This window comes from Oncorhynchus nerka, linkage group LG24, assembly GCF_034236695.1.
Source record: "Oncorhynchus nerka isolate Pitt River linkage group LG24, Oner_Uvic_2.0, whole genome shotgun sequence".
Classification (NCBI taxonomy): Eukaryota; Metazoa; Chordata; class Actinopteri; order Salmoniformes; family Salmonidae; genus Oncorhynchus; species Oncorhynchus nerka.
Window position 1 is genome coordinate 54,408,414 of NC_088419.1, and position 13,701 is coordinate 54,422,114.

General features: G+C 45.2%; 1 protein-coding gene across 1 annotated transcript; it reads right to left on the reverse strand.

The window, feature by feature from the left end:
• Positions 1 to 32: 32 nt before the first annotated feature.
• LOC115108180 (phosphatidylinositol 3-kinase regulatory subunit gamma-like) lies at positions 33 to 11,513 on the reverse strand. Its single transcript, XM_029632235.2, has 12 exons — positions 11,023 to 11,513; positions 10,530 to 10,725; positions 9,763 to 9,842; positions 8,283 to 8,388; positions 8,036 to 8,134; positions 7,671 to 7,851; positions 7,148 to 7,273; positions 6,906 to 7,048; positions 4,892 to 5,068; positions 4,575 to 4,646; positions 4,274 to 4,471; positions 33 to 2,310 (listed from the first exon to the last, which is right to left on the reverse strand). Exons 1-12 carry the CDS (start codon positions 11,144 to 11,146, stop codon positions 2,118 to 2,120), a joined length of 1,695 nt encoding a protein of 564 aa, XP_029488095.1. The 5' UTR covers positions 11,147 to 11,513; the 3' UTR covers positions 33 to 2,117.
• Between the last annotated feature and the right edge of the window lie 2,188 nt (positions 11,514 to 13,701).

Sequence of the window (13,701 nt, forward strand, 5' to 3'; positions counted from 1 at the left end):
ATACAGTACTCTCTCACATGCCCCCCCAAAAAATGCAATCTCACAGTTTTCAAAGATCCTTTGACCTGAAGGGTAGCCTAACTGAGCAGGACTCTGGCTGAAATGCTATGTTCAGTAAATAGTACACCATCTCTCTCCAGAGAGACCTTTTCTCCTTAACTACCAGATACACATTAGAAACAGGTTTACCAGATTAACATGACACACAAAACAAACGATGTTGACAGTTATGAAACGTACATTTTCACCAATCCCAACATGCTGGGCAATTGAATCACTCCTAATAGTGAGCAATAAAATGCACCAATGCAATGTCATCATAATATACAAGACATCGTCCACTTCTAGCACCAATAACCCCGTCACCCCTGCTTCTGGTTAGGTTAAGAACATGATAATAATACCATACAAGATCTCTAAATCAAGTGAGATTCTTGCGTGCAAAAGCTAATGATTTATGACCTTCTGTGTCCCTGCCGTTGGATTTCTACCTCAATACCTCCTCTAGTCTTGTTTAAAGGTCTGATTCATACACGACAAATGTGAGGGTTATCAATGTCGATAACGAGGCGTCATCAAGTGGTCTCCGAACTCGCTACATAGTACTAATCAGTTTGTCAAAGTAGTTTGTTCGAAATCTAACAAGAATATCTTGTGTATGTTAGCATCACAAAACAGATTTGGAAGCTTGTGTCCTGAGAAATAAGTGCATTCATAAAGTGTGTCAGGTAAGGTCCAATGAAGGAAAATGCGTTTTGAATCATTGAAATAGGCTACTTATACCTTAACGAGAGACTGACAAATACCTCCGTTCATACACCATACATAACCTAATGTCAACTGCAAGCAACTCATCCCCCCACGAGATTTACCAATGATCGACTCGAAAAATGTGAACATAAATCCATTTTCAACATGGACAATTCCAACACCACCATCATACACACACTAATGCAGGGGTGGGCAAGTTTCGTCTTCATAGTGTCTTTCCTTTAAATCAGCAACTGATTGAGACCTGGGAAACCAGAAGTGTGCACTCTGAGCAGGCAGTGGCAGTAGTGCCAGGTACAACTCTGAGGGAGTTGCCCCATCTGCTCTAAGGCAATCAATAGTGAGGTCCATTTCAGATTTCCAGTTTCACACACAGTGCTATACAAAACACTTGGCATCTGATTGGGGCCAGGCATCCACACGGACTCTGATTTACAGAGAAATAATGGAAGACAGAGGATTAGAACAGAAGGCACTTTCACCACCAAGTGTTCCACCATGTTCTACTGTGAAAGGGCACATAAGCATGAAAGGTTACACAGAGAGCAGATAGAATGCTTTCTTTGTGTGTGTGTGCTACCCAACGCTGTGGATTTTGTGTTTGTAGTAATATGTACTTGAAGTAAAGAAATAAAACATTGACAGTTAATAATTACTGTTCTCCCTCAATTAGCCACAAAATCCCTAGTTTGAAAGCAACTGTTTTTCTGGAAGCTGTGCTGCGCCATTTTCCCCAAAATCCTCCCCCTCCTGTGCAAGCCCCCTAGTAATTTGAGTTCAACCAATGAGCTTCAGCCCCTCGCCATGTCAGTAACAGCTAGCAAGTTGCAAATGAGCGAGACAGAAAGGAATGACGTGATGCACATAGACGTAGTACGCAATTTTGGCCTGTGAGCGCTTCTTTCAGAACTGCTGGCTAAAAAGTAGTCAAAAGTACGGGAGAATCCCTTTAAGCATTTTACCACAGTGGGCAATGTGAGCAAGGCTTAATGTAAACAGAAAAGCGCTGGCAGGTCTTTTTGTTCTCCATGTCTTGAACATCAAACCCTCTCGCAAAAAGCCCCTCTTTAACTGTAGAAAAAAGTAACAGGAAAATAAAGAAATACATTTCAAAGTCGATTTCAAAAAACGGTGTAGTGTTGTAGAGATTTAACAAAAAATAGAACATGTGAATGTGCTCTTCCATGTCAAAATCCACTCCGCCCTCCCCCTCCTCTCAAACCCAACGCGCAGAAAGACGGTTGCTTTTTTGTTTTCTTGTATGGGAAAAGTGAGGGTGTGTGGTTTTTATGAGTTCTGTGGGTTTCCTCTGTGTGTGCCAGACCCTGTCCGGGTTATCTTGCGTCTCATCTGGGTTGCTGCTGGGTTAGGACAGGACATGCCAGAGTTACATTCAGCAAGTCATTGTGCTGGACCAGGGAGGTGTGTCTATAGTGAAGCACCAGCTCTCTCAGGGAGCTGTATAGGTCGTAGGGCTCGGCAAAGCCGTAGCCCGTGGAGGTCTTGAATATCACACAGTGCTTGATGTCCCCGTCCACACTGCATGTACAGATATGTGAAGTCAAGAACAGAATCTTTGGTTAGCCGAAACACAGCAGTAAAAGTGATATTTCACCCCAAAACCACAGATTGTCAAATGTTTTTCAAGACCTCAGAAGTGGACTACTATCAAGATCTACACGCCATAAACGTTCCTGCTACAGTGGTTCCTTACGCTGGACGTGTTTGTGGTAGATGGTGGCAGATTGTGGTAAATTGCCTCGTTCTGTCATTGCGCCACACTATCACAAGGGGGAGGTAGAACGCTGGCTATGCTTTTGGTTTCTCTCCCTCCCCCCGCAAAAATAATTGCTTTATTTACCACAGTGTTTTCCAGACCTGAGCTATTTATTAATTTACTTATGAACTGTACTGGTTTATTTAGGCAACTAAATGTATGTTTAGGTTAGGCATATTTTGTAGGCTATTTGGCAGCACAAAACTTTTTGCAGCACTCATTCGCGGCTTTGGATCAAAATAAATAAATACCAATACCATTCCCAAATGTTCTGCAATCCCATAGGTTTGGACGAGCTGAATCAGTTGTGTTACTGCTTGCTGGAACAAAAACCTGCACCCATAACGGCCCTTTGAGGATAAGATTGGCCAACCATGTTTTTAGATGGTCCCGATATTTCCTATGCATTTGAGATTTTCAGCATCTCGACAGGTGAGGCCGGAAAACATCTGATAAATCTGGCTAAACCCCACCCAACTGTCTAGCCGTATTCCAACCCGAATCATTCTGTGTTCACTAAAGCCTTTTGTTCACACGGCAAGCCTTAATGCTCAAATCAGTTTTGTTTTTCAAATCTGTTTTGGAATACTGACTGTCAAACAGCAAGTTACAAGTGACCAAATTGCATTTGTGTGTGTTCAGACAGCAGTCATTTGCTGACATGGCTATGCTAGATGTAATCCTAATGACGGGTATGTGTGCAGTGGTGTAGTTTGATTGGTGGTGGTGCTCGCGCTTCCTATCACTCAGAAATGATGTAGCTAGCTAAGGTGGTGAAAACAATGCCTGCCATGGACGTCTCCCAGTTGCTTTGAATGTTCAAAATGATAGTGTAAGAAAACATGTAAAGCCTCAAAGGATAAGATGAACTTTCAAAACAAGTCCTTTTTGGCTAGCCACAGCAGTCAACTAGCTAGCTAGGTAGCTGTTTAGCTTTCTAGCACATTCACTCATTTGTTTGTAAACGATTAACAAGCTAGTTAGATACCACATGTTATTGTCAAACTGTCAACAGAGTAGCTAGCAAGCAACAATATATGCCAAATAACAGTCTAAAAACCACACAAGGGCAAATAAATTAGATTTGACCGTACAGACACAAGTTGCATGGCCAGGAATCAGATTGGTATCTGATTTTAAACCACCTACGAAGGTGGTTTGAAATGTGGTTTGAAATATTTGTTTCCATGTGCTTTTTGGCTGTTCAGACTGCAAGGGGATAAAAACAGATTGAAATTGCATATGCAATACAGATTGTGGAAAAAAATCAATAGTTACATATCGGATATTATTTTTGATGATATATCGTATCGTTTTGGCAATATCGCAATATTATGTTTGCGCTAGTTTTCTGTACTTGCACCAAAATGCCAGTATTCTTCCTTCATAGCCTGTTCTCCATCTTCTTTTGAAATAGGGACCCAATATGTTTTCAGCACTTTTATTTCCATGACTGAGCTAAACTTGTTTTCTCATGGCTCTCTCTTGCCACTCTGCAGAAGCAATATTTTGTAATATTGAATTGCAATAAAATCACAGTATTGAATCACAATACATATAGAATGTGAGAATCGCAATACATATCGTATCAGCACCTAACTATCATGATAATATTGTATCGTAAATTCCCAGCCCTAATATGCAAAAACAAATCGATTTGAGTCACTTCAAACTGCCAGTGTTAACAAGGCTTTGCAGACCCCAGGTCAGGCTAACGGGACTCACACTACAGAGCAGGCGTAGGAGCCCTTCTGGGACTGGCTGTCTCGGATCAGGAAAGTGCCGTCACCCTTTCCCCTCAGCAACTCCTCGGCTTGGCTGCGCGTGATGTCGCCCACGTACCAAGTGCGCTCGTCGAGGTGCGGCAGGTCTTCCTCCTCATCCACCAGAGAATACAGGCTGGGAGGTAGAGGGGAGGAACGGCTGACATGGGGAGGAAACCAGTGTCAATACGATACACGATACGACATGATAATACGTGGTAATACATTTACAACTGGCTAAAGGCCACGTTGGTTTCACTCACCCTTCCATGTCATTTTTGATCCCCAGCCACTCGTTAATCTTCTTCTGTCTGGTGCCCTTCTGATTGAGCCACCTGGGACGTTAACACAAGCAAACTGTTGGACTGCCATGTTCATAAATATTGCTGTGTGTGTGTGTGTGTGTGTGTGTGTGTGTGTGTGTGTGTGTGTGTGTGTGTGTGTGTGTGTGTGTGTGTGTGTGTGTGTGTGTGTGTGTGTGTGTGTGTGCGTGCGTGCGTGCGTGCGTGCGTGCGTGCGTGCGTGCGTGCGTGCGTGCGTGTGTGCGTGTGTGTGTGTGTGGTAGAAGGGTATAACTTACACCAGGTACTGGTCTCTAATCTTTTTCAGCTGCACAAGGTCCGTTTTCAGGCTACTCATCTTCTTATCGATCTCTCGGTTGTCCATTGCATGCTCCTTCAGGTCCTGCCCTAGCTTCCTCTTCCTGTCATGGATCTCAGTCACCCGCGACTTCAGCTTATCCCAATTACTTTGGATTCTGGGAGATGGAGCGGCAACATTGTTAGGTCCCCCACTTTAAAATCATGATCACGACCAGCTTGATAGTCAATCAGAGGGCTAGTTTTTTTTTTCTTGCGTCTTGTGACGGCCGGCCGCCCAACAACCTGCCCGCTTGACCCTATTCCCTCCTCTCTTCTCCAGACCATTTCCGGAGACCTTCTCCCTTACCTCACCTCGCTCATCAACTCATCCCTGACCGCTGGCTACGTCCCTTCTGTCTTCAAGAGAGCGAGAGTTGCACCCCTTCTGAAAAAACCTACACTCGATCCCTCCGATGTCAACAACTACAGACCAGTATCCCTTCTTTCTTTTCTCTCCAAAACTCTTGAACGTGCCGTCCTTGGCCAGCTCTCCCGCTATCTCTCTCAGAATGACCTTCTTGATCCAAATCAGTCAGGTTTCAAGACTAGTCATTCAACTGAGACTGCTCTTCTCTGTATCACGGAGGCCCTCCGCACTGCTAAAGCTAACTCTCTCTCCTCTGCTCTCATCCTTCTAGACCTATCGGCTGCCTTCGATACTGTGAACCATCAGATCCTCCTCTCCACCCTCTCCGAGTTGGGCATCTCCGGCGCGGCCCACGCTTGGATTGCGTCCTACCTGACAGGTCGCTCCTACCAGGTGGCGTGGCGAGAATCTGTCTCCTCACCACGCGCTCTCACCACTGGCGTCCCCCAGGGCTCTGTTCTAGGCCCTCTCCTATTCTCGCTATACACCAAGTCACTTGGCTCTGTCATAACCTCACATGGTCTCTCCTATCATTGCTATGCAGACGACACACAATTAATCTTCTCCTTTCCCCCTTCTGATGACCAGGTGGCGAATCGCATCTCTGCATGTCTGGCAGACATATCAGTGTGGATGACGGATCACCACCTCAAGCTGAACCTCGGCAAGACGGAGCTGCTCTTCCTCCCGGGAAGGACTCCCCGTTCCATGATCTCGCCATCACGGTTGACAACTCCATTGTGTCCTCCTCCCAGAGCGCTAAGAACCTTGGCGTGATCCTGGACAACACCCTGTCGTTCTCAACTAACATCAAGGCGGTGGCCCGTTCTTGTAGGTTCATGCTCTACAACATCCGCAGAGTACGACCCTGCCTCACACAGGAAGCAGCGCAGGTCCTAATCCAGGCACTTGTCATCTCCCGTCTGGATTACTGCAACTCGCTGTTGGCTGGGCTCCCTGCCTGTGCCATTAAACCCCTACAACTCATCCAGAACGCCGCAGCCCGTCTGGTGTTCAACCTTCCCAAGTTCTCTCACGTCACCCCGCTCCTCTGCTCTCTCCACTGGCTTCCAGTTGAAGCTCGCATCCGCTACAAGACCATGGTGCTTGCCTACGGAGCTGTGAGGGGAACGGCACCTCAGTACCTCCAGGCTCTGATCAGGCCCTACACCCAAACAAGGGCACTGCGTTCATCCACCTCTGGCCTGCTCGCCTCCCTACCACTGAGGAAGTACAGTTCCCGCGCAGCCCAGTCAAAACTGTTCGCTGCTCTGGCCCCCCAATGGTGGAACAAACTCCCTCACGACGCCAGGACAGCGGAGTCAATCACCACCTTCCGGAGACACCTGAAACCCCACCTCTTTCAGGAATACCTAGGATAGGATAAAGTAATCCTTCTCACCCCCCCTTAAAAGATTTAGATGCACTATTGTAAAGTGGCTGTTCCACTGGATGTCTTAAGGTGAACGCACCAATTTGTAAGTCGCTCTGGATAAGAGCGTCTGCTAAATGACTTAAATGTAAATGTAGTTCAAAGCCTGTATCACAACAGGAAAATCCTAGAGCAAGCAATGTATTGTGGATACCTCTCAGTATCTTTGCTGTTTCCCTCCCTGAGGAACGGGTCAATGTTCTCCTTGCTATAGCCTTCTTGGGTCTCGCACTGCTCCTCGGAGATCTTGATGGTCTCGTTGAAGGCCTCGATGGCCGTGTGGTTCATCTGTAACTCCTGATGTACAGGGAAAACAGACGATATTGTGCTCATTTCAAATGCTATGGAGCCCAGACCCAAATGGGACAGTGAAAAACATAAGTGTTGGATATGTACCTGAGAGGTGCGAGTATACTCTTCATACAAGACGTCATATTCCCGGCTCGTCTCCTGGCAGTGTTCGCGGTACACCTTCAGTTGCTCTCCTACTGCTTCCACGCTGTCCCATTTTACCACCTGATCCTGGAAACAGCAGAGACCACAAGTCACTAACTGACCACAGCACTTGAGATGTTGAGATAAGGTGCATTCAATATGGGCTTAGTGCATTTCAAATAGAGAAGGGCAGCAAGCAAACTGTTCTCACCTAAACAGAATTGTTTGGGGACATTTCAGACAAGCGTAAGTGCTCTTGGGAATGCCATGGGTTATTTTCCTTCACGCAATGTGCCATAAGAAATGTAGGGCCTTCCAGAAAGCATCGGAGTGGTGTTCGAAGGCTACATTCCTTATCTCTTATAACATCTCTGTTTAAAAACCAAGGAGTCCCATTAAGATATGGCCCAGAAGCCAAACCAAGACTGAGTCCCTTCAGAACAGGATACAGAACACTATAATAATAATAACAGAATGAGCCTACCTGCGGATATTTGGAGATTGGGTACAGTAGCCGTGAGTCCAGCTTGGGGTTGTACTGGGCCAGCGACTCGTGGTGATAATACAGGATGAGTTCCACCACAGAAGCAAAGGTCAGCGGCTCAGAGAAGCCGTACTTGCCTCCTTGGTGGAAGATCTTGATCAGCTGGTTGTTTCCTCCTTTCCTAGAAAAGTCCCCGAGACTTTGTGCAACATTACTGAGGTTCTGTGAAAGACTCTGGAAGCTATCCAAAGTGGTAAAATGCCATTGCACTTCAAATGAGTGACTAGGCAAGCTCAAACTTGGAGTGTATTTTAGGAGGGACAAAATAGTCACTTTTAGAAAGACTTCATTATCAATACCCTTACCTGAGAGTCAATGTATATTCTCCTTGCACCTTGCTTGAGGCATCTCGGACCAAGAAAGTGCCATCTGGTGTGTCTCTCATCTTGTCATTCACCTCATCTCTGGAAAAATGTATACAAATATATAGCATGATTATATAATTAAAGATGGTTGAGTAAGACGAGTGACAATATTTTCTTCTTGAAACAGAAGATCGTGTTTTCAACTGTAAATAACCAAGTGTGGATATCCATTATTTATACATTTTACCTGGAAATGTCTCCCCAGTACCACTCTGCATCAGCCATCTTGCTGCCATCCCCATTGATGACAGAAGATGCCATGACTTTGGTTTTGGAAGGCTTGGAAGGTAGGGCTGTCAAAGAAATCAATAGGTGGTGGTGTTACAAATACAGTCGGACATCCAATCATAACTTACCCAGGAGGCAAAGATGGGGTTTTAGTGTAATAACCTTATTAAAACCAAGTATAGAGTTTATTTGTTATAATTAATTGGTATTAGATTTAAAAGATGATCAAAATACTCCTGAATTGTAATGTCATTAATGCATTTATTTTTAATAAATATTTAATGTACAAGTGAATAGGCTGATTTACTTTTAAGTTTAAGTTTTGATCAATAAGGTAGCTTGTTAAGCTGTGGCCAATTGGATAGTTGACCTGGTTAACAGGAAGCCTGGGAAAAAGAGACGTTGAAAAAAAGAGGGAGAGACATTGACAGAGAAATGTAGAGATATTATCAGTGTTGGTGAACAAAAACTATTGTAACGAACTACTTCTGATCCTACTTCTGACACCAATGTAATGAAACAGCAGGGAGCAGGTCTCGAACCCTCGACCTTCAAGCCCGAAGTCCGGCGCGCTATCGACTGTACCGCAAAAGTATGCTCAGACGGCAGAGTCGATTTCCGCGCTTATAAACCCAGGGTCATTACACTATGAAACACGATTAAAAAAAAATAGAACAAAACCCATCTCTAACGAGTTTTGAAGGGACATACGGATTTGATAAGAGTTATTATTATTTTTGTGAAGAAACACTTGGAGGCTGAAGCTACCGTCGCGTCGTGGAGGTATTTGACAGCTCGAGGTTAGCCTAGGATAGTGCGAGACCTGGAGGGAATTGCTTGTGGAAGATTAACGAATTCATGTTTCCATGGGATATCTGTTGCTTCTAAGGAGTACTGTCGGCATTGATAGCTGTGCTTGTTGTGGATCTTGTGAGGACACCTGCTGGGAACTGCTATACTTCAGTGAGGAAATATCAACGAGTGGGGCGCTTCGGGACTTTATGTATGGTATAATGTTTTTGGAGCACCAACGCGCGCCAACGGGTTGGAAGTAATTTTGGACATGGGTTGTGCACGACTCATTGGGGTTTATTCTTTTGATTTATTTTGATGTGGTACATTGAAAATGTGATAATACACATCTTTACCCTTATGTCTGTTGCATTGGTGGAGTCAATTACTGTTTCAGTTTAATGTAATGCATGGGAAAGCACATCCTTATATAACAACAAAACATCTATAATCATTCTATCTGAAGTTAATACTCTGTCATATCCTTAGCGAGTTTTACAATAGGGATTCGTATTGGAGATGTCCTTCTCACCCAATACCCCATGCTGTTCAGATATTCTACGGTAATATGGTGAGAGTCACATTCGAGCCTGGTGAGGGGGTTACATTAGTGAGTGAGCTAAATTGTTGTGAGCTTGTGTGTTTACCTGATGACATCTGGTCCAGCTCCCAGGCCTTCGCCACCAGCAGCCTCTCCAGCACCTGAACCTGATGACCTTCTTCTGACCTGGACACAAATAAATACACTCATACGTAAGTCATTCAGAGGACGGTTACTGTTTGGGGTTTTAGGCTGGGTTTCTGTACAGCACTTTGAGATATCAGCCAGGGCTATGTAAATAAATTTGATTTGATTTTAATTTGACGGTGGAAAGCTTTGCTATTACAATGAATTAAGATAGAGAGAGTTGTTCAATGTGATAAGGGGGTGGGGGGGTTCATATTTGACATTAGTACCAGATGGATGGGTGCCATAATAGTACTTCAGTTACTAACATGTGGGACATTGGAAAGGTGGTGAGGGGACGTATACTCTGCTGACTATAGAGAATAGTGTTATGGAACAGACAGGTGTTATGGCTTCAATCTCTTTCTGGCTCCATCTGAGGCCCATTCCTACAGCCAGAACTCTGTAGACTGACAACAGCATGCGCTCAAGAAGATGCTGGCACTGTTAATGCATTCTCTTCCTCTCTGTGTCTGTGGGCTGGCCAGTGTGTCTCTCTCCCTCTCTCGCTGGCACAACAAAGCCCTCGTGAAAGTGGCAGAGGGACCTGCCGTATATGAAGATGGCAGGTTTTTAATCCCCCTTCAAGATTAGTCTAAATTTGAGTTTAAGTAAAAACAAATATTTTGTCTGAAAGTTTTATGACCAACATAGGTGCAGTATTTTTGTTTCTAATGTGAAACTGACCCAGTGGTGAGCAGAAGAGGGCTGAAGAGGAATGCGAGGGTGTGGGGGTCCAGGCCGTTGTGGGCCGAGCTCTGGCCGTTGTGGGCCAAGCCCTGGCCCACTCGGTCCAGGTGTCTGAGCAGGTAATGCAGGCTCGGCTGGGGCACAGGCTCCAGAGCCTTCAGCAAACGCCTGCCTGTCTCCCCGACGGACAACTCTTGGATACAAGAACCAGCAAGGAGATTGAGTGACAATCTTAGTGGCTTGGCTGTGAGACACAATGGTAAGTAAGCAACATTATTTTCTATCCAATGCCAAATTAACATATTTTGCTTTGCATTTCTAAGGGATTCCAAAATATACACAATTCTTTTGACAGTCCTGATAGTGTGCTTCAATGATGGCATTTAAATAGTTTTCCTTAGCTTTGTTGGCCACCAAGTAGAATATGCTCCTTGCATCAGTTCTTGACGAGATACATGAAGAAGCATGTGAGGGCTAAAGGTGCTGTTACCTTCTTCCTCTTGCAGGGTAGTCTTCAGGCTGGGATAGATAGACTTTGGGATGACGGGGGATGGCAGGTCCTGGAGGAATCCCATCAGGGTCTCTGAGAGAGCCTGGGTGTCGTACTGGCCCATCTCAGGACCAGAGAGCTCTGTAAAAGACCACTTTAGTCGTTAATTCAGACACTGCAGTGTCCGTTTGTGTACATCGCTGGTTCTCCTGTTCTGTGGTAAGGTCTCCAGAGAGTGTTGTTGTGGTGTGGCAAGTGTTACTGGTGCGGCTAAGTGTGCTGGGAGACAGTGTCCAGACTCGTCCTACGACAGGTGACAGTGTCTGAGTGCCTAAAATAACGTCCTCCTTCTCTTCCACCGCTGCGACAGGCAGGCAGACCAGACTGGCTGGGTGCTGTTTACTGCTCTGTCACGCCTCAGCTAGCAAACAACAGCTGTCTGAAAAGGCCTGCCTGGCTCGGCCGAAGTCTCTCTATCTGAGCAGATGGAAAGTGTCTGGCATGTGTGAGCACAAGGAGGGGAGAATCTGAGTTGTTCTATCTGTCTGTGTCATGTTAAAGGTATGTGTGGGTGGGTGGGTGGGTGGGTGGGGGGATGGTCTAGCTTACACCTGTTCTGTCTGCACATGCAGCAAGTCCCAGGTCACATGAACTCTAGGAACAGCCTCTCCACGTAAACAGATCTTACAAAACACACACTGTTCACTTTCTCCAGTCGAAACAAACTGTCATGCAATTATAGATATACACGTATATCAATTGGAACATGAACTTGTAGAGACAATTCTATTGCATTTAATGCAATCGTACTGCCAATTTTACTGAGTTCCTCTGAGGAAATCAGTCAATTGAAATAACTGAATTGGGCCCTAATCTATGGATTTCACATGACAGGGAATACAGATATGCATCTGTTGGTCACAGACACCTTTAAAAAAAAAAAGTTAAGGTCGTGGATCAGGAAACCAGTCAGTATCTGGTTTGACCTCCATTTACCTCATACAGCGCGACACCTCCTTCACATAGAGTTGATCAGGCTGTTGAATGTGGCCTGTGAAATGTTGTCCCACTCCTCTTCACTGGCTGTGTGAAGTTGCACAATGCCATACACGCTGTCTGCCATCTTCCCGGTACAGTTGAAACCGGGATTCATCCGTGAAGAGCACACTTCTTCAGCATGCCAGTGGCTATCAAAGGTGAGCATTTGCCCACCGAAGTCGGTTACGCCGTTGAACTGTAGTCAGGTCAAGATCCTTGTGAGGACAACGAGCACGCAGATGAGCTTCCCTGAGACGGTTTCTGACCGTTTGTGCAGAAATTCTTCGGCTGTCTCAAGACGAGCCCGCAAATGAAGAAGCCAGATGTGGAGGTCCTGGGCTGACATGGTTACACGTGTTCTGTGATTGTGAGGCCGGTTGGACGTATTGCCAAATTCTCTAAAACAATGCTTATGGTAAAGAAATTAACATTAAATTATCTGGAAACAGCTCTGGTGGACATTCATGCAGTCAGCATGCCATTTGCATGCTACCTCAAAACTTGAGACATCTGTGGCCTTTTATTGTCCCCAACACAAGGTGCACTTGTGTAATGACCCGAAAAAGTATTTCAATGGGAGCACCCAAGTATTTCAACGGCAGGAAAATCCCTGGATTGTCTTTAGAGGGGAGAACAGCAGAGCCGGGTTTCTAAACAGGTTGGCCTATTTCTCTACACTAACACAGGCTATGTTATTGGCCCACTGTTGAAATAGAGCAAAGATAAATAGAGCATGCAGTGGATCCTCCGGGAGTGGGAGTCACAAGGGCAGCATGGTAATAACCCTCGAGTTAAGTTGGAATTGAACCTATTTAACCGAACTCAATAGGCAAGGCTATAGTATGAACAGCAGCACAGATCACTGAAGTCACAGGGTTGGGAGTAAATCCCTTTTTATCCCATTGGAATGGATGACTCTATCCGACCATGGCAACAAACTATACCAACTTGTGTAGCTCAGCAAAAGATGAATGTAAGAACAGCACATGCATGCACAGACATAAGGTGTAAGGGAGGAAGTAGGTCTTACCAACATTCAGGCTCTGTCTCTGACTGCCAGCAGCCAAAGAGCCAGGTGGCCTATTCAGAGTCTCACACTCCAAACCTGCACGAGTTTCTCACACACACACACACACACACACAAGTTAACTTACCCTTCTGAAATAGTCTCTTCTCTCCTGGCATGCCTGGATTAGTGGGTCAGTAACACATATATAAACATCCAAAATACATCACCCGGAGCTAAAAACACATGGGCGAGACGCTAACTGGAACACGGCATGTTTCAACGCTAACCTGGCCTTTGACATGCTACCCAGAGGCCAAGGAGCCCCTTTTAGGAGTGCTAAGTCTGAAGGGTCTGACCAGATGGCGGGAGGAAAGGTTGACTGGTATTCAGGAGTAGAGGTGTGAGCGGAAAGGTGAATTCCTATCAAATCCCAAGCGTCTCACCTAGCTGATAAACACTTTCAAAAGTTACTGTTTCTATACCATTGGGATCGATGTCGATCATAAAATCTAAATAAATATATGTTTACATCTGTCATGTCATGCATAAAATATCCCCTACCAAAGCATTGGTTTACATGTAAGTATGGATAACTGATACATTCGTGCCAAATTGAAAGCACTATGTGGCAT

What these genes read in the sequence shown, in the direction of transcription:
- LOC115108180 (XM_029632235.2), bottom strand. Translation starts at nt 11,146, where the DNA reads ATGGGCCAGTACGACACCCAGGCTCTCTCAGAGACCCTGATGGGATTC. An exon ending in GAATATACATTGACTCTCAG is followed by an intron (nt 7,852 to 8,035) that starts GTAAGGGTATTG and finishes GGACTTTTCTAG; the next exon opens with GAAAGGAGGAAACAACCAGC. An exon ending in AGTATACTCGCACCTCTCAG is followed by an intron (nt 7,049 to 7,147) that starts GTACATATCCAA and finishes CCTGTACATCAG; the next exon opens with GAGTTACAGATGAACCACAC.